This window comes from Tursiops truncatus, chromosome 2, assembly GCF_011762595.2.
Source record: "Tursiops truncatus isolate mTurTru1 chromosome 2, mTurTru1.mat.Y, whole genome shotgun sequence".
Classification (NCBI taxonomy): Eukaryota; Metazoa; Chordata; class Mammalia; order Artiodactyla; family Delphinidae; genus Tursiops; species Tursiops truncatus.
Window position 1 is genome coordinate 84,111,303 of NC_047035.1, and position 20,618 is coordinate 84,131,920.

At 38.2% G+C, this 20,618-nt stretch overlaps 1 protein-coding gene across 5 annotated transcripts in view; it reads right to left on the reverse strand.

The window, feature by feature from the left end:
- INO80 (INO80 complex ATPase subunit) overlaps positions 1–20,618 on the reverse strand; it is a 131,957-nt gene that overhangs the window by 89,058 nt on the left and 22,281 nt on the right. For all 5 annotated transcript variants that reach the window (XM_019935312.3, XM_073800752.1, XM_073800753.1 and 2 more), the window contains exons 2-7: positions 12,993–13,178; positions 12,565–12,734; positions 12,406–12,473; positions 10,184–10,357; positions 7,878–7,998; positions 6,577–6,791 (exon numbers count right to left, since the gene is read on the reverse strand). In XM_019935312.3, the coding sequence (XP_019790871.2) occupies positions 6,577–6,791; positions 7,878–7,998; positions 10,184–10,357; positions 12,406–12,473; positions 12,565–12,734; positions 12,993–13,135 (891 nt within the window). In that variant the 5' untranslated portion in view covers positions 13,136–13,178. The remainder of the gene's footprint in view (positions 1–6,576; positions 6,792–7,877; positions 7,999–10,183; positions 10,358–12,405; positions 12,474–12,564; positions 12,735–12,992; positions 13,179–20,618) is intronic.

The window sequence follows — 20,618 nt, forward strand, 5'->3', positions numbered from 1 at the left end:
AAAAATATTCTACAAAATTATATACTCTTCAAAATAACAATGTCAGGAAAGATGAAGGCTAAGGAATTGTTTCAGAATAAAGGAGATTAATGAGACATGACAATTAAATGCAACATATAGTCCTAGATTGATTCAGGGATGGGGAAAGTGCTATAAAGGACATTATTGAAACAAGTGATGAAATATGAAAACCTATGGGTCAGATAATAATTTTTAATACTGCACTGTGGTTATGCACTAGATGATTTCCTTTTTCTTCGGAAACACACAATTATTAGGAGTAAATTTAGCACAAAATCTCAAACTAACCCTTAAAGTGAGTGAGGAAAAAAGTATGCATTTATATGGCAAAAGAAAATGAGGCAAACAGGTGCTAAATACAAGTAAAAGACACATGGCAGTTCCTTGCATTATTCTTGCCATATTTTTTCTTTTTTTTAATTTTTAGTTAATTTATTTATTTATCTATTTTTTGGCTGTGCTGGGTCTTTGTTGCTGTGCACGGGCTTTCTCTAGTTGGAACTACCGTTCTATTTTTAGTTTTCTAAGGGACCTCCATACCAATTTACATTCCCACCAACAGTGTGCTAGGGTTCCTTCTTCCCCACATCCTCTCCAACATTTGTTATTTGTGGTCCTTTTGATTAACAGCCATTCTGACAGATGTGAGGTGATATCTCATTTTTGTTTTGATTTGCATTTCTCTGATGATTAGCAATGTTGAGTATCTTTTCATGTACCTGTTAACCATCTACATGACTTCTTTGGAAAAGTGTCTATTCAAGTCTTCTGGCCATTTTCTGATTAGGTTGCTTTTTTGATACTGAGTTGTATGAGCTGTTTATATATTTCGGATATTAATCCTTTGCCAGTCATACCGTTTGCAAATATTTTCTCTCATTCTATACATTATCTTTTTGTTCTGTCAATGGTTTTCCTTGCTGGCCAAAACCTTTTACATTTAACTAGGTCCCATTTGTTTACTTTTGCTTTTATTTCTTCTTTTGCCTCAAGAAACAGATCCAAAGAAATACTGCTACAACTTATGTCAAAGGTTGTTCTGCCTATGTTTTCTTCCAGGAGTTTCATGGTTTCAGATCTTATCAGATCTTCTCAGGTCTTGAATCCAGTTTGAGTTTATTTTTGTATACGGTGTGAGGAAACTGAACTAACTTTAGAGTTATGGAAAACATGCAAAAAATAGTAGAGTTCCCTTACTACTTCCCACCCACGCTTTCCCTAATTTTAGCAACTTATATAACCATAGTGCAATTATTAAGAAAGGAAATTAACTGCCCTTTAGAGCCCATGAGCCACAACTACTGAAGCCCGTGAGCCACATCTACTGAAGCTCGCACGCCATAACTACTGAAGCCCATGTGCCTAGAGTCCATGCTCTGCCACAAGAGAATCTACCGCAATGAGAAGCCCACGCACTTCAACAGAGTAGCCCCCACTCACCACAACTAAAGAAAGCCCATGCAGCAACAAAGAGCCAATGCAGTCAAAAATAAATTAATTAAAGTTCCCTTTAAAAAATAATAAATAAAAAGTGATGCTTCTTGACACTTACGAATTTAAAAAAAAAAAAAAGCAAGGAAATGAACACCAGTAAAGTATTAACCAAATTATATATAGATCTTATTTGAATGTCAACAACTTTTCCACTAATATCCTTTCACTGTTCCAGGATCCTACACAGGATCTCACAATGCGTTCATTTAGTTGTTCTTCTCCTTAATCTCTTCCTGTATGTAACATTTCCTCAATCCTTCTCTTTCATGTCCTTGACACTTTTGAAAAGCACCAATCAGTTATTCTGTAAAGTGTCCCAAAATGTGTGGTTTTCCGCTGTCTCCTCATGATGGGAATGACATCATTTACTATGGCAAGAATACCAGAGAAATGATGTTTTGATGATGTGCTCCTCTCAGTGCATCACATCAAGGAGTTCATGATATCAAAATTTATATTACTAGTGATGTTTACTTTGATCATTTGGTTAAGGTTCACTCTGCCAGTTTTGAAGCTATGCAACTTCTGTTTCTCCTCTACCTTTTGCCCTCTAATTTTAGCATTCATAAGTGGATGTAGTCTGCAACAATTATTACTGTGGTATTTGCATAAAGATAATTTTATTTCCTTCTACACTTTCTAATTGGAATTCCTACTGAAAGGAAGAGTTGTTCCTTCTACACTTTGTCTATTCAAGTATTTACTTATAACAGTATGGACTGACAAATATTTCTTTTATTCTATGGGTCAAAATCCAGTATTATTCTTATTTATTTTGTTGCTCAAATTATTCTAAATTTCGCCATGAGGCGCTCCTTCAGGTTGCCTCCTGTGTTCTTTTGACAAGCCCCACCTCCCCCCAGTCTTTCTTCAGAACTTCTTTACTTTCTGGCACCACTTAAAAATGTTCTTCATTTTGTCTTTGGCTGCCCTGCACGGCTTGCGGGATCTTAGTTCCCTGACCAGGGGTTGAACCCGGGCCCCGGCAGTGAAAGCACAAAGTCCTAACCACTGGACCGCCAGAAAATTCCCCAAGGTTCATTTTGTATTTTCCCTGCTGAGTTCTGGAATACGGTACTTCTTCAAGGAGCCTTGGTTCCTCTTATTAGAGAATAAAAGTTGTTTAGAAATCAAGACCCAGGGACTTCTCTGGTGGTGCAGTGGTTAAAAATCCGCCTGCCAATGCAGGTGACATGGGTTCGATCCCTGGTCTGGGAAGATCCCACATGCCACAGAGCAACTAAACCCGTGTGCCACAACTACTGAAGCCCGCGCACCTAGAGCCCGTGCTCCGTGACAAGAGAAGCCACTACAATGAGAAGCCCACGCACCGCGACGAGGAGTAGCCCCCGCTCTCCGCAACTAGAGAAAGCCCGCTCGCAGCAACGAAGATGCAACACAACCAAAAACAAATAAATAAGTAAGTAAGAAATCACGACCTGGTTGCCAGGTATCTTCACTGTTACTGGGGTGTCACTGCTTCTAGGCCCTCTCAGCAAACAGAACCAGAAAAAATATACATATGCATGCTAATCCATGCATACACACCCAAGTATATTTCAGTTATCTATCTGTATGTGTGTATATATATATGAAACCATGAATTTATACTGATACCTCTGATCCCAGTCAAACTTCATGGGCTTCATTTTAGCTTTCCCCTTCTCCTTACTTATAACTTCTTTCTCCAGCAGTGAGAAACTGGCTCATCTACAATATATTTACTTATTTGTTCAATCCTAGTATACACATAAAGTAGTTTCAAAATTGCTAACCTATTCATTACCCTATGAGAAACACTTTTACTATGTCAATCATGGCATTTACGCATAGTTCCATCAGTCTTTAGCCTTACATACCCAATCAAAATAATGTTCTCCTCAGTTACTTAGATGAGTTCTTTCTTCCCCACTCCCTGCAACTTGATCATGTTACTCATTTCTAATACAGTTAAGTTCATTTGTTCCTACTTTTATTCCATTTTGACCACACATCCCCCCAACCTCCCTCTCCACCCACATCCTGGTTGGTTTAATACTGGAGGTATATCAGAAATCTGTGAAACATTACTATGGTTCTAAAAGTCAGCCTCATACAAAATATACTCAAAGACTCCTTCCTCCTCATCCTTGCTACCCTGTTCCCATTCCTTCCCTCCTTTCCACCCTTTTCCCACTTGCCCTCTATAAGGAATCAATCACTTTAATTTCTGCTTCATCCTTCTTGAATTTCTTTTGAATGAATGAGCAGATATTTGTGTACTTTCTTGTATTCCCTTTATTCTTACATGAAGGGTATACTTACTTTTTTGTGTTTTGCCTCTTTCACTTAACTGTATGTCCTCGAAATTACTTCAAATCAGTTCAGGGAGGTCTTCTTCATTCTTTATTTTTAACAGCAGTATAATAATCCACTGAGATCTACCATCATTTAATTCAAGGCCCATGTATGAACATTTAGATTGTTTCTGTTATTTTGCAATTACACATAATGCTACAATGAATAACTTTGTTTACATGTATTCGTGTATGGTTGCTTTAGCTTTAAGGTAGATTCCTAGAACTGGTAGTGCTGATTTTAAAGGTAAGTGCATCTGTAGATTGCTAGGTGTTGCCAACTTACCCCACAACACAGTCCTAATTTGTATTCTTATCAGTAATTTATGAGAGCACCTGCTTCCCCACAGGCTCCTTAACAGAATGTGTTGTCATATTTTTAAATTTTTGCCAGTGTGATAGGTGACAAATAGTGTCTAAGTGTTATTTTAATTTGTATTACCCCAATTATGAGAGACTTTGAACCTTTTTAATATGTTTTAGAGCCATTTTTATATCTCTTTGCTAACTGTCTATTCTTGACATTTTCCCATTTGTCTACTGAATCTGTGGTCATTTGTCCCTCCATTTTTTTTTTTTAATATTTATTTATTTTGGCTGCACTGGGTCTTAGTTGAGGCATGCAGGATCTTCGTTGTGGCATGTTTAGTTGTGGCATGTGGGATCTTTAGTTGCAGCATGTGGGCTTCTTAGTTGCAGCATGTGAACTCTTAAGTGTGGCATATCTAGTTCCCCGACCAGGGATCGAACCCAAGTCCCCTGCATTGGGAGCACAGAGTCTTACCCACTGGACCACCAGGGAAGTCCCTGTCCCTCAATTTTTAATAGTTCTTTCCATATTATTAGAGGTAACAGCCCTTTGACTGTAGTATTCAATGTAAATAATGCAGACTTCCCTGGTGGCGCAGTGGTTAAGAATACGCCTGCCAATGCCGGGGACATGGGTTCAAGCCCTGGTACGGGAAAATCCCACATGCAGCGGAGCAATTAAGCCTGTGTGCCACAACTACTGAAGCCCGCACACCTAGAGCCTGTGCTCTGCAAAACGAGAAGCCCATACACCGCAACAAAGAGTAGCCCCCGCTCGCCGCAACTAGAGAAAGCCCGCATGCAGCAGCAAAGACCCAACACAGCCAAAAATAAATTTTAAAAATTAAAAATTAAAAAAAATAATATCTCCCAGTTTGTCAGTTGTCTTTTTTTTTTTTTTTTTGGCGGTATGCGGGCCTCTCACTGTTGTGGCCTCTCCCGTTGCGGAGCACAGGCTCCGGACGCACAGGCTCAGCAGCCATGGTGCACAGGCCCAGCCGCTCCGCGGCATGTGGGATCTTCCCAGACCGGGGCACGAACCCGTGTCCCCTGCATCGGCAGGCAGACTCTCAACCACTGCGCCACCAGGGAAGCCCCTGTCAGTTGTCTTTTGTCATGCAAAAATTTATTTTTATGTGGCCAAATTTAAGAGTATTTTTTTTATTACCTCTGGATATTGAATCATAGTTAGAAACTCTTTTCCTACACAAACGTTAGATAGAAATGCAGTCGTTTTATTCTAATATTTGTATGATTTCTTTTTTTTACACTGAGATGCCAAATCCATTTGGAGTATATGTGTGAGATACAGACCTAATTTTATCTTTTACAAAATGGCTACCTAGTTGTCCCAACACCATTTATTAAAGGTACTACTGATCTATCTGCCCATTCATGTGTCAGTACCATACTGTTCTAATTGTAGAGATTTTATAGTATGTTTTAATGTTTGGGAAGGCTTTTTTTACTGTTTCCCTAGCAATTCTCGCATACTGACTTTTTCCACATTGAGTTTAGAATCATCTTCTCTAAATTCATAAAATATCCTGTTCATATGTCTATTAAGATTGCACTCAATTTATAATGAAGCAATTAACTGGGTAAAATGCAAACCACTGGTGAATCTAAGTAAACAGTATAAGGGGACTTGGTGGTCCAGTGGTTAAGAACTGGTCTTGCAAAGCAGGGACGCTGGTACGATCCCTGGTCAGGGAACTAAGATACCACATGCCTCGGGGCAACTAAGCCCACACACCACGACTAGAGAGCCCGCGTGCAGCAACTACAGAGCCCACGCACTCTGGAGCCTGCACGCCACAACTAGAGAGGAGCCTGCGCACCACAATAAAGATTCCGCATGCTGCAACTAAGACCCGACACAGCCATAAATAAATAAATAAACAAATAAATAAATAAATAGGGTATACAGACATTATTCCTGCAACTTTTAAGTTTGAAATTAGTATATCAAAACATTCAAGCAAATTAAAAGAGCAAAATGAATGCTTATACATGTTTCTCCTAAATCATTCACATTTTCTTCTAATACCTGTGATTATTCAGTAACATCCAAATGTTTATAAAGTCTAAGAAACACACGTCCATCATTTTATTTTAATTTCCTGCATTATGACCTATCAATTTGCTGTCAAATCTCTATTTCTTTATGTAAGAAAACTGCATTCCTCAAAGAGGTTTCCCTCCATTTGTTTGGCCAAGGAGCATAACACAACAATTATCTCATGTATTTTGATAAAATTCTAGAAAATCAGTTAACTGAAGAGAGTACTATTCAGGATTTTCCTAATTCCAAAAGATTAGTTTTCTTTCTGAACCGTGTGAAGGTATCTACCTCTCACAGCTTCTCTTTGGAGGGCAGGCAGAGAAAACATTCTATCTGGAGGCACTCACTTACCTTTGGTAGTTCCTTTTTCACAATGCTGAGCCATACTTTCCTGCGACGGGCATTGAGCTGCTCAATGGATAAGTGCTTCTTCTTGGTGCCAGGAGGAGGTGCATCATGAGAGAACTTGGCAAAGACTTTGGTCTGGTGGTGGTGGCGACGAGGGGATTCTTCAGAGGAAAGTTCTTCATCCCTTCGCCTTTTTTTCTTCACTTTTTTCAACTTAGCTGCAAAGGAAACAGACTCTCAGAGGTTGCATTTCTTCCCTTCCACAGGAGAAAGTCACAAAACAACCTCATCACTTTAAGAAAAATCAAGGTTCTTTTCTCATTCCACTGAGACTGGCAATGTTTCTCCTTTTATCTATTCAGGTCCATGAATATTCCAAGAAGAAGCTAACACTACCTCAAAAAAGAACACTGGATACTCCCTCTGTTTACATGAAAGAGAAATAGAAGAGAACCTAAGAACTGTATTTCCTTTGAACCCAACAATAGGAAAGGAGGCTTATGAAGTATCATGAGCTCAAGTCATGATCAGAGGAAGGAACTTTTCTACTTGGTAGCAATGTAAGGTGACTAAAGAAAAATAACAGAGAAAGAAAAAAAATGCATTAACTGATATGACACTGAGACCTGTGAAAAGAAAACTGCACATGAAACAAAAATCTAGTTTGAGAGGGAGGGTGGAAGGATGAGAAAATACTGAGATAAACAAGGAGGATGTGGAAGAAATAAGGGAAGAAGGCTGAAAAGAGTGTTTCTGTACAGAGTTCATGCCTTTAGGGGAATAAAATCTGCCTAGTACAGATAGTCTAAAACTTTCCTTTCCTATTTCCTTCCTGACTTCCAGCTGCTTGGAACTCAGAGAGGAAAACACATTTCCTGGCAAACGTGCAAACAAGCACTACAGAAGATCATCAGGAGGTGTCTATTTTAAATCACTACATACAGCAACAATGATAACTTATTCCAAATACTTCAGGTGACTCTACATACTTCCCTGTGTATAACTAACTTCTTTCTGTCCCAGAACATTTTCAATATTTGGAGAGTATGTAGAAGAAAAAAAGGAATAACCTAATTGGCTTAAATCTCTGGCAAAGAATCTATAGTTCTCATGTCTTCATAATTCTAGAATAGATCATAAACCAAATACAAAATAAATTTAATACTATTTACAACTAGTAATCGGATAAGGGAGACTAGGGTTTTTCAGATAAAGCAAATTTCTACTACATGGATTATGTTCAAAGCCCAAACGTACCTGGAACTAAGAATGAGTAAAGGTAGAAGGCAAGTCAATATCCTCACCTTTAAGTTTCTTTTCTTCCTTGAATTTCTTTTTTTTAGGTCCAAGAAGGTGCCGTTGCTGCTCATAGAAAGGGTCATATGTGGAGAGCAGTCCTGCACTGTAGTATTGGTATTGCTGCAACTGAAGTAGGCAAAGACAGTGATGTTTAGAAGGGCCTGTCTTTCCTACAGCACAGCCTTCAAATTATCTTTACTAAAGAAAGCTGATCCAGAGAAAAAACATAATTCCTACATACAGTATCCTTCCCACAAAGAGACCAATAAACGTTTAATACATCAAAGTGAATTATTTCCTTAACTTCAGAACAAAATGGGTTCATTAGCTATGCACATGGAAAGTTGTTGAAAATAACTTAAAAAAATAAACAAAAAAAAAAAACCTTCATGATTCTGATTCTCCACCAGAATATTTACTTTGTCCTGACACATATTTATCATTGCAGAAAGGTCTCCTCTTCAATTCATCAACAAGAAATAAACCATACTTCTACTACCGATAGGTCCCCAGATTTACTAAGGTTTCTAATGCCTGCTTTCCCAGCTCTTAGCCTTATATTTAGTTTGAATAGTCCCCAGCCATGACAATTCTTCAATCTCTGAAGTCTTCTCTCTTCATTTCCCACTAAGAGTCTGACAATATTATACATAGTGTCTTTGTTACCAGAATTCTAACATATGAATAATCTATTTTTTTTCTGTCTAGAGAGTACTTAATCTTTTCAAACATTTCATTCAAATTGACCTCCAAAGCTCAAATTTTGTCTGACCTATTACTAACGGGTAAATACGAAGATAAATAAAATTAGATAGTCCACTGCAGAATCTCTTTCCTGAATTACAGGCAAATGAGTTGTTCAAAGACTGAAACTAGGATAGAAGAGTGACATGGAGAACTATTACAAGGTCCTCTGTTAAAGCATTCACACAGCTGTAAACTTAAAATCTGTGGACTTTCCCACATGTGGCTTTTACTTCAATTTTAAGAAGACCAAGTATTTTGAGCACCAACTGCCTTAGCACTGTACTTTAAAAAGGAACTCCTTGTCTAAGTCAAAAGTCATACATCTTCATACATCTTACTATTTATTACTTCTACAGGTTTATAACTTTTAGCATATTATTCAAAGCTTTCTGAACTGACTTTGGACTTTAACTAATTGCTGGAATGTTTTAGGTCTTCAAATATGCTATTGCTCATTATGTACAAAGTGCTACACTCCTGACAAAAATCAGAAGGCGTTTGTAACACCATTCAAATAGTTGCCATATAAAACTATCATCAATCTAATGTTAGTATGTGAAGAAAGGGAGTTTTTCCAAGATAGGAACACTTCCAAAGAACAACTGCATTAAAAAGCAACCACAAGAATTTTAAATGGTGCAGCTGCTTTGGAAAACAGCCTGACAGTTCCCCCAAAGGGTAAGCATAGTTTTATCATATGACCCAGCAATTCTTTTCCTTGGTATATACCCAAGAGAAATAGAAATACCTGTCCACACCGAAAATCTGCACACAAATCTTCAGGGCAGCATTATTCATACGAGCCAAAAAGTGAAACAAGTCACTATTCATAGCTACAATCCATAAAACCCAAAAAGCAGAAGCAATCCAATTAGTTCATCAAATGATGCATGGATAAGTAAAACGCACTATGTCCATACAATGGAATATTATTTGGTAATAAAATGGAATGAGGTACTAATACATGCTACAACATGAATGAACCCTGAAAACCTTATGCTAAGTGAGAGAAGCTGGACACATGTTGTTCCATTTGTATGAAGGGTCTAGAATAGGCACATTTATAGAGACAAATGGTGGACTGATGACTGTCTGGGGCTGAGGGGAATGAAGAGAATGAGGGGGGGGAGTTCCCTGCTGGCCTAGTGGTTAGGATTCCAGACGTTCACTGCTGTGGCCCAGGTTCAATCCCTGGTAGGGGAACTGAGATCCTGCAAGCCACACAGCAAAAAATTTAAAAATGTAAAAAATTAAAAAAAAAAAAAAAAAAGAAAGAAAGAGAATGAGGGGCAAGAGCTAAGAGAAATGAGATTTCTTTTTGGGGTGAGAAAATGTTCCAAAATTAGAAAGTGATGATAGTTACAAACTCTATGAATATACTAAGACCAACTGAACTGTGTACATTAAAAGGCTGAATTTTTTTGGTATGTGAAGTATATTTCAATTATCAGAACAACCACAACCACCACCTAAATATAAAGTTAAAATGATGTATTTTCAATTAATATAAACCAGAGGGTAAATACCCAGCATGAAAATCTGAGATTTCTCCTGAAACCCTTACCTCCTTGTCTTTACTATACTTATTCTGGTGAAGTTTCTTATATTTGTGCAGTCGCAACATATTATGAAGTTCTTCTCTGCTGAGATTGAGTTCTTCTTCTTCTTCTTCTTCTTCTTCATCATTGTCTTCACTCTGAGAATCTGCCTCACTGGATTCATCACTTAGCAGAATGCTCTGAAAAAGGGAGGAAATGGAAATGGAACCTCTGATATGAAGCAATTCCTTTTATAATCCAAGGGTTTTTTCCAGATCCCAAAACAATGACAAAAACAGCTGGAGGATAGTCATTCCAGTTTCCCTTATACTATTCTTTACCAATTCATCTAAAAAACAAAAAGATACCAATTAAACCTAGTAGTCACGAATGAAAGAGCGCCAAAACATGAGAAATGCTATCAACAGCAACAAGGCTAAATTTCACTTAGTACATACGCTACACATAAGGTAATTTAAATAAATGTCAAATACCAAGGCAAAAAACTAAACAAAACCTAAAAAGCTACTATAGGGCATAAAGATATAATACAGAAAACAAGCTGTGATGCCTAATAAAGGGGAAACAACCCCAAAATCCATTAACTGATGAATGGATAAACAAAATGTGGTATTATCCAGATAACGAAGAATTATTCAGCCATTAAAATGAAGGAAGTAGTACCGACATGTGCCACAACACGAATGAACCTTGAAAACATTATGCTAAGTAAAAGAAGCCAGACATAAAAGGCCATATTTTATGTTTTCATTTATATGAAATGTCCAGGATAGGCAAATCCACAGAGACAGAAAACAGGTTAGTGGCTCCCAAGGGCTGGGGAAAGTAGAGAAAGGGTGACTGTTAATGAACAGAGTTTCTTCCTTGGAGTGTTGAAAATGTTCTGGAATTAGATAGTGGTAATGGCTGTATTAACTTTATGAAAGTACTAAAAATTATTAAATTATACACTTTAAAAGGGTAGATTTTATGGCATGTGAATTACATCTCAATTTTTTAAAATGTGATGGCCAAGCATAAGGTTACTGCATTCCCAACAGTTTAAAACCTCATTGATGTGAAGCTAATCAGGCCTTTTCCACATGAGCGTTTTAAAGGGGCTGGTGATAAAAATAATAGACTACCTTTAAATTACTTTGAGCTCTTCATAAGAAAAGTATAAAATAGAGAAATAATTAGTTTCAATAAAAGAAATGCTAACCTTAATTCAGTCTAGCTAATGACAGTAATCTTGTAAGAGTATAAATGAGATTGTCACTGCCTTGCTTACAAACACTCCAACTGCCTAGCACTGTAACAAGAGTTAAAATACAAATTCCGTAACATAGTGTACAAGGCCCAACGTGATCAGCTAATAACCTCAGTTTCTACTATCCTCTCATTTACTGTGCTCCAGCTATACCAACCTCCTTTCTTCCCCAAACATACCAAGTTGCTTCCTTTCTCAGGACTTCTGCCATTGTTCCTTCTGATTGAAATGCTCTTATCTTAAACCTTCACATAGTTCCTTCTGATCATTCAGCAATCAGTTGAAATGTTACCTCTTTAAAGAAACTGTATTTATTTCTTATTTACAGGCTTACTCACTGCCTCCCTACATTAGAATGTAAGCTCCTCAGGGCAGGAACTCTATCTATCTACAATAGTATCTCCCAAGGCAGTACGTGCCAATCAACACCTGTTGAATGAATGAACTACTCAGTGACTAATAAAAAAAAAAACAGATTAATAATCCTGATTACAAGCCAGTGAGAGCAAGGATCTTATCTGATATATTTCTGTACTCCCTTGCTCAGTATAGGGCTTCATTCCCAAAAATGTTTGCTAAAATGAACTTCGTTGAGTCCTCTAGATTTTTCTCTATAATCTCTTAAAAAACCACACCCAGGGCTTCCCTGGTGGCGCAGTGGTTGAGAGTCCGCCTGCCGATGCAGGGGACACGGGTTCGTGCCCCGGTCCGGGAAGATCCCACATGCTGCGGAGCGGCTGGGCCCGTGAGCCATGGCCGCTGAGCCTGCGTGTCTCCGCAACGGGAGAGGCCACACAGTTAGAGGCCCACGTACCACAAAAAACAAACAAACAAAAAAAAAAACCAACCACACCCAGAATAAAAGACTCATGTCTAGGAAAATCTCTGCCAATGTGCCATAATTAGTCAGTAACCTCTCCTTCTATTTGTAATTTTAGTAGGTTATTTGAATTATAAACATTCTGCCTTATCTCTTACCTTTAGCCACTTTCTGCTTTTCTTCAACTTAGAGAAGTTATATAAATTCCCTTTGTCAGATTTTGTTTCTGTGTAAAGAAACATAAAGAATAAAAAAATGAAAGGACACTTGCCCCAAAAGAACTGATAGTCCAAAGAGGGATCTCACACCACACTGACCTGACTGTAGAACTCCATTCAATGAATATGTGTTTAACATTCCAGAACTACTTGCTCCAGAAGTCTCACCAAGCAATGAATTTGGAGGTTCTTCCTTAACTTGTATCAAGGGATCCCCAGATTGGGGTAATAAAGGATTATTGTCATCCAGTCCATCTTCACTTTCATCACTATAAATTGAAGAATGGTGAATCCACAATAACAGCCGACCCAGCAAAATATTATAATTTATGGTTAGCAGACTGAACACTTTACAGAAGAAATTGATCCTCTGATTAAGCTGACTGTATTTTATTTGAAAGAAAGAAGGAAAAAAAAAAATCAAACATCCCAAAACCCATAAAAGATACTTTAACCATAAAATCTACAGGAATGATGGGAATCAGAAATGTGGTGAAACGTTATATTGGGAATATGGGATACCATACCTAGAAATATTCCTGTTGAAGATGGCTGATGTTTGTCGCAGGAAATGGTCCAACCGGAGGGCCCTCTCCAGGTACTGAAGATAGAGGGGCTTTGCCAGCTCAGTGAAGCCGCCATCGTCCCCGGCACCCAACTCCGAGGCCATAGAACAAATCTGTCTTCATGCACAAGGGTTTCCGACTGCACGGCTGCAGAATGGAGATAAGTAGTGAAAGATGAAATGCTATTCATTCTCCCTTTATTTTGCCTGCTTGCTATCAATATGAAGAGAAATCAGACCTTCTAGACACAAGAAGAGAATACAGCAGTCTACAGAAAGACCATGATGAAGTTCTTGTTAGGCATTGCCTCCTAATGCAAATGCAGACGTTAAAAGGATGAGAAAAACACCAAACTAGAAATACTGTCACCTGTCACAATGAAAATTCTTGACACTTTTTTGAAGCAGTGCCTTAAAATATATACTCAATTCTCTTTCATCTTACAATTAATAATTACTCACAACTATCCAAATCTGTACCACAAGTTCACTGTTGTACACCTCACAGAGGAGCACATGTTCTCAGCATCACCCTTCAAAACAGCTGCTCCCTTTTTCACTTTGTATTTACATTCATACATATGTGTGAGGTAGTCCACTTACAAGGGAATAGATATACTGGCAGAGTATTTTACAATCCCTTATAAACATGTCATATAGTATAAAGATTTAGAGATGATTTAGAAAACTGGAACAAAGAGAATAAAAGTGAGGGTGAGAAACCTGAGCATTCTCTTTGCTACCTTATGTTGTTAAGGACAATGTTAGACTAAGAACATCTTCACTAGAGAATCAATCAGTGTTAACAACCTTCCCCCCAACTGTCTTTCATGTAGCATCTTCTTCCTTATAACTGGTTATCTTTAAAGAGTTAAGGGGCCGAGCCAAGATTAAATAATGGGATAACACAGAGCAATCAGCCCATCATCTGACATACAGCGAGTACTCAATAAATAGTAAATTACTTGTAAAAGTTCATAATCTAATAAATTAAGGTATAATCTTTAAAGGAAACCAGAACATCTTTATCTTGAGTTGTCTTCTCTTTTTATTACAGATTTTAAAAATTTCCTAATACAATCTTTCTCCTTAAGAGAATGTTAAAAATTCTCTCCCAATTCAGCCACAGATTCAACATAATCCCTATTAAACTCCTAGTAGGCTTTTTTTCCCCAAAAATTGACAAGCTGATTATTAAATTTATATGGACACACAAAGGAATTAGAATAGTCAAAATAATTTTGAAAAAGTACAGGGCTTACTCACTTATACTTTCTGATTTTAAATATATCATAAAGCTACAGTCACCAGGACAGTGTGGTACTGGCATAAGGATAACCATACAGACCAATGAAATAGACCTGAAATATCCAGAAATAAACCCTTACATTTATGGTCAATTAATTTTCAATGAAGGTGCCAAGGCAATTTCAATGGGGGAAAGGACAGTCTTCAACAAACTGTGCTGGACAACTGAATATGTAACACATATAAAAGTTGAATTTAGGGGTTTCCCTGGTGGCACAGTGGTTAAGAATCCTCCTGCCAACGCAGGAGACACAGGTTCAATCCCTGGTCTGGGAAGATCCCACATGCCGCGGAGCAACTAGGCCCGTGAGCCACAACTACTGAGCCTGCACATATGGAGCCTGTGCTCCGCAACAAGAGAGGCCACGATAGTGAGAGGCCCACACAATGCGATGAAGAGCGGCCCCCGATTGCTGCAACTAGAGAAAGCCCTCGCACAGAAACGAAGACCCAACACAGCCAAAAATAAATTAATTAATTAATTTAAAAAAAAAATCTGCACAGTGACCAATGAAATAGGTCCTTTTCTCACTTTAAAAAAAAAAAAAGTTGAATTTAAACCATTACCTCATACCATGCACAAAAATTAACTCAAAATGGATCAGAGACCCAGGTGTAAAACCCCAAAATATAAAACTTCTACAAGAAAAAAAAAAATCCTCATGACTTTAGATATGTATTTATAAAGAACTCTTGCAACTCAGTAAGAAGATAACTAAAAAATGGGCAAAAGACTTTGAACAGACATTTTACCAAAGAGGATATACAAATGGCTTAACAGGCACATGGAGATGCTCAACATCAAAAATTGCAAATTAAAATTACAGAGGGATACCACTTTATACCCACTAGAACAGCTACAGTAAAAAGACAAAAACAATTGTTGGGGGAAGATGTGGAACTGAAACCCTCATACATTGCTGGTGAAAATGTAAAATATTATAGCCACTATAGACAAGTTTGGTAGTTGCTTGAAAATTTGAATATAGTTACCATACGACCTAGCACTTCCTCTCCCAGTTATCTATTCAAGAGAAATAAAAACACATGTCCACCACTCAAAGCCTTTTATGTGAATGTTCACAGCAGTATTATTCATAATAGTCAAAAAGTGAAATAATCTAAATGTCCATCAAATGGTGAATGGATAAATAAAATATGGCATGTCTGGACAATGGAATACTATTCAGCAATAAAAAGGAATAAACAATTGATACATGCAATAACATGAACGAACCTCAAAATTTTATGTTAAGTAAAAGAAGTCAGACATAAAAGACCACATACTGTAGAATTCCATTTATATGAAATATCCAGAAAAGGAAATCTATAGAGACAAAAGGTAGATCAGTGGTTCACTGGGGGTACAAAGGGGGAGTGACTACCAATGGATACTAGAGATCTTTTTTAGGGGAGGTAGAAATGTAAATCCACATTGTGGTGATGTTTGCACAATTTTGTAATTTTGCTAAAAATCACTGAATTGTACATTTAAATGAGGTGAATTTCATGGTATATAAAATATCAATCTTGGGAACAGTTAAAGAAAAAAGAGGTTAAAAAATACTTTAGGGCTTCCCTGGTGGTGCAGTGGTTGAGAATCCGCCTGCCAATGCAGGGGATATGGATTCGAGCCCTGGTCCGGGAAGAAACCACATGCAGCTCCATGCGCCACAACTACTGAGCCTGCATGCACTCTAGAGCCCATGAGCCACAGCTACTGAAGCCCGCGCACCTAGAGCTCATGCTCTACAACAAGAGAGGCCACCGCAATGAGAAGCCCACACAATGCAAGGAAGAGTAGCCCCTGCTTGCTGCAACTAAAAATAAAGCCCACGCGCAGCCTTTCAGACCCAACACAGCCAAAACTAACTAAAAAAAAAAAAACTTTAAATACTTTTTATAAAAGTCTTTATAAAAGACTTTTTAATAAAAGTCTTTTATAAAGGACTTCAATAAATTCTACTTTTCAAAATGAGACCTAACAGGTACCCATTCCAGAAGATTTCAAAGAAACTTGGTTTTAAAAATAAAGCAAAACTACCTTAGAGAATACATATAATTCATCTTGATACACATACATACAAATTAAAGCATATAAAATTGCTGCTTGGAAGACCTAAATAGACATTTCTCCAAAGAAGGCATACAGGTGGCCAACAGGAACACAAAAAGATGCTCAACAATGCTAATTATCAGAGAAATGCAAATCAAAACTACAATGAGGTATCACCTCATACCCATCAGAATGGCCATCATCAAAAAGTCTACAAATAATAAATGCTGGAGAGGGTGTGGAGAAAAGGGAACCCTCCTACACTGTTGGATGGAGGTTCCTTAAAAAACTAAAAATAAAGTTACCATATGATCCAGCAATCCCACACTTGGGCATATATCCGGAAAAGACAAAAATTCTAATTCAAAAAGATACATGCACCCCAATGTTCATAGTAGCACTATTTATAATAGCCAAGACATGGAAGCAACAGATCAATGGATAAAGAAGATTCGGGGCTTCGCTGGTGGCGCAGTGGTTGAGAGTCCACCTGCCGATGCAGGGGACACGGGTTCGTGCCCCAGTCCGGGAAGATCCCACATGCCGCGGAGCGGCTGGGCCCGTGAGCCATGGCCGCTGAGCCTGCGCATCTGGAGCCTGTGCTCCACAACGGGAGAGGTCACAGCAGTGCGAGGCCCGCGTACTGCAAAAAAAAAAAAAAAAAAAAAAAGGAAGATGTAGTATACATAAACAATGGAATATTATTCAGCCAGAAAGAGTGAAATATTGCTATTTGCAGCAACATGGATGGACCTAGAGATTATCATACTAGTGAAGTCAAATAGAGAAAGACAAATATTACATGCCATCACTTACACATGGAATCTAAAAAATAATACAAATGAACTTATTTACAAAACAGAAACAGACTCACAGACATAGAAAACAAACTTATGGTTACCAAAGGGGCAAGGGACATAGAAATCAAATTTATGGTTACCAAAGGGGAAAGGGGGGAGGTGGATAAGTTTGGAGTATGGGATTAACAGATACACACCACTAAATTAAAATAGATAAACAACCAGGATTTATTGTGTGTGTGTGTGTGTGTGTGTGTGTGTGTGTGTATGTGAAACTGAACCACTATGCTGTACACCTGAAACTAACACAATATTGTAAATCATCTGTAGTTGAATGAAAAAATGAAAAAAAATTGTTGCTTGGCACCCTCCTAAGATTTTATTACAAAATAACTCATATTATGCTCAGGCTTCCCTGGCGGCGTAGTGGTTAAGAATCCACCTGCCAATTCAGGGGACACAGGTTTGAGCCCTGGTGCGGGAAGATCCCACATGCCATGGAGCAACTAAGCCCGTGTGCCTCTACTGACCCTGTGCTCTAGAGCCCGCAAGCCGCAACTACTGATCCTGCGTGCCACAACTACTGAAGGCCGCGCGCCTAGAGCCCGTGCTCCGCAACAAGAGAAGCCACCGCAATGAGAAGCTCACGCACTGCAACGAAGAGCAGCCCCCGCTTGCCACAACTAGAGGAAGCCCGCGTGACAAAAACAAAGACCCAGTGCAGCCAAAAATAAAAATAATAATAAAATAAATTTATTTTTAAAAATTGATATTATGCTCTACTTAATTTAGCTGATAATAAAATGGTCCTAATTAAGGCGGTATGAAGGTATGACTACAAAGAAATACTGGGTGATTCAAAAGGAACTACTTTTTTTCTTTTTTTCTTTTTTTTTTTTGCGGTACGCGGGCCTCTCACTGTTGTGGCCTCTCCGGTTGCGGAGCACAGGCTCCGGACACGCAGGCACAGCGGCCACGGTTCACGGGCCCAGCCGCTCCGCGGCATGTGGGATCTTCCCGGACCGGGGCACGAACCCGTGTCCCCTGCATCGGCAGGCGGACTCTCAACCACTGAGCCACCAGGGAAGCCCAAAAGGAACTACTTTTTAAAATAATTCCTCAGTATCTGGGCTGCATAATAACATGAAGTCAAAACCAATTTGTCCAGGAAAGATCAGAGTTACTTGTATGGTCTTACAATGCTCAATGTGCCCCCTGTGACACCAAGTACACATCAATCCTATAGTCTGATTCTCCCAGAATCACCTCTGTAGCATATCACCATTGATAGTTGAAATAGCAATCATAAAATAGCACTTTCTTATTTCCACAAGGCTAAAGGAGGAGGTGCATGAAGTTCATGACATATCTCCACAAGAATAAGTCTTATGATGATATCTGGAGAGTCAAGGAATATTTTTAAAGTGTTTGATTAGATTTTTACTGTTGTAAAATATACATAACATAAAATTTACCACTTTAATCATTTGTAAGTAGAAAATTCAGTGCCATTAAGTACATTCACATGTACTCACACACCCAGACTACTGCTGCCTAATTTGGCTTCCCACCTCCAGGTACTGCTCCCTCTGATCCATCTTTGCAGCTACTTCCAGATCAGTATTTCCAAAACATCACTCTGATTATGTTGTTATCCCACAATAGCTTTCCAAAATCCAATGAAGTCTAAATTCCTCAACCAGAGATTCAAAGACCTTTATCATCTGGCTTCAAGCTACTTTTCCAATTTTACTATTTCCCTATACTTGACACAAATTAAGAATACCCTGAAAATGTCTCGTAACTTCCTCTCAGATCCATCCCAATATTCACGTGAAGAGCTCTTTAAAACTCCTCCAACCACAGGCTCTTACTGCCATTTCAAAGGATTAATACATGATGTTAGAGCAATTCACCATTGATTGGCCTGGTCCATACCCTGAACTCTGGCTCTTTAATCCTGATTATCCTGCAACTGGACTATGATCACCCTTTAGGTCCCCTGACTAAGCTTGATATCCATGGTAAAGTATCTGCCTTCAAATCATACTCAAACTTACCTACCTGTATCCATATATGGTCCTGGACTGAACTGCTTTGCACGCTCTAATTACTGCTATGCCTTTATGGATGCTGTCTTGCCCTTATCCTATGAATAACATCTCTGAAAGAGAAGTCTCACCAAGCTGAAATGAAATCCTTCAAAGACAAAATGAGTGAAATACACTGTTCCAGGAAACACTTTTAGATTATTCTTAGCTAAGACTATTCTCTTCTTTGAACATCTGCATGGTTATTTATGGAAAGCATGACACTTGTATGATCTTACAGTCAATTAACTGTATACATGCACACCTTAGCTCCCTTACTAAACAAACTTACTAAACTATTTGTGCAAAGAGTCCCTATCTCATGAATCTATTTGGTTCTGATATTTACAAATGACCATATTAATTTGCTTTTCAAAGCACAGTCTTAAATGTCAAGGCTACAAAACTCTAGTTCTAATGTTACTTTCTGTATAAAGACAATCTGTAGTCAATGACCATAGGTCTCTACTCATATCCTGGACACATGATTTGGGGACAAAAGTTTAAATAAGACAAATCAAAAGATAACAAAAGTTGGGTAACTTAAGCAGAATGTGTTCAATCATTCATTATCCATCCTTGTTGAACAAGAATAGGAGACTGCATGAACTGAGTATCTTTCAGGGAATCCTCCTTAAAATTTGTCTCTCAGGCAAGCCTAGATAAATATAGGGAGGTGAGAGATCAAGGTGTTACTTCTAGACAAGAACCTGAAGGACACCTGCGTCAACTGCCAATTCTTAGCTGAGGACAGAATTTCCGTCTTCCTCCAAATGAAAAGTCTAACAAAGATACCCACTTGGAGGGAAATCCACCCTATCTCTGAATAGAGATGAGCTAAGAGGCACCGTTCAAACGGTAGCCTAGTCTAAGAAACTGTTTTTAGCTTGGATTTTAATTTTTTTTAATCTTTTTTTCCTAACAGCAATGGTTAAGAACATAATATATCATGACCACCTAATAAAATAGTCAGTCACAATTATGACCATTAAGTATCTGTCTTAAGACCTACACATTTAGACTTTCCATACTTAACTCTATTTTCACTTCTGATTTCTCTTTATAAATGCTACCCCAAATTGGTTTCATACCAATCATTTAGAGAAGCATTTCCCAAAGTTTGCTTCTCTGAGTACGACCTCAAGATATTAACAAATGACCATGAATATTAAAAATATTAATGCATTGAAGTCAGACTTAAGATTCTTTAGTCTTCAATATGCTAATGTGCTCTTAGTCTCTCTCCAAGAGAAATTCCCAACTTATTTGACCATTCTACAGCAAAATATTCATTGAAATATCTCAGAGAACAGCAGATTGAGAATCACTGAATT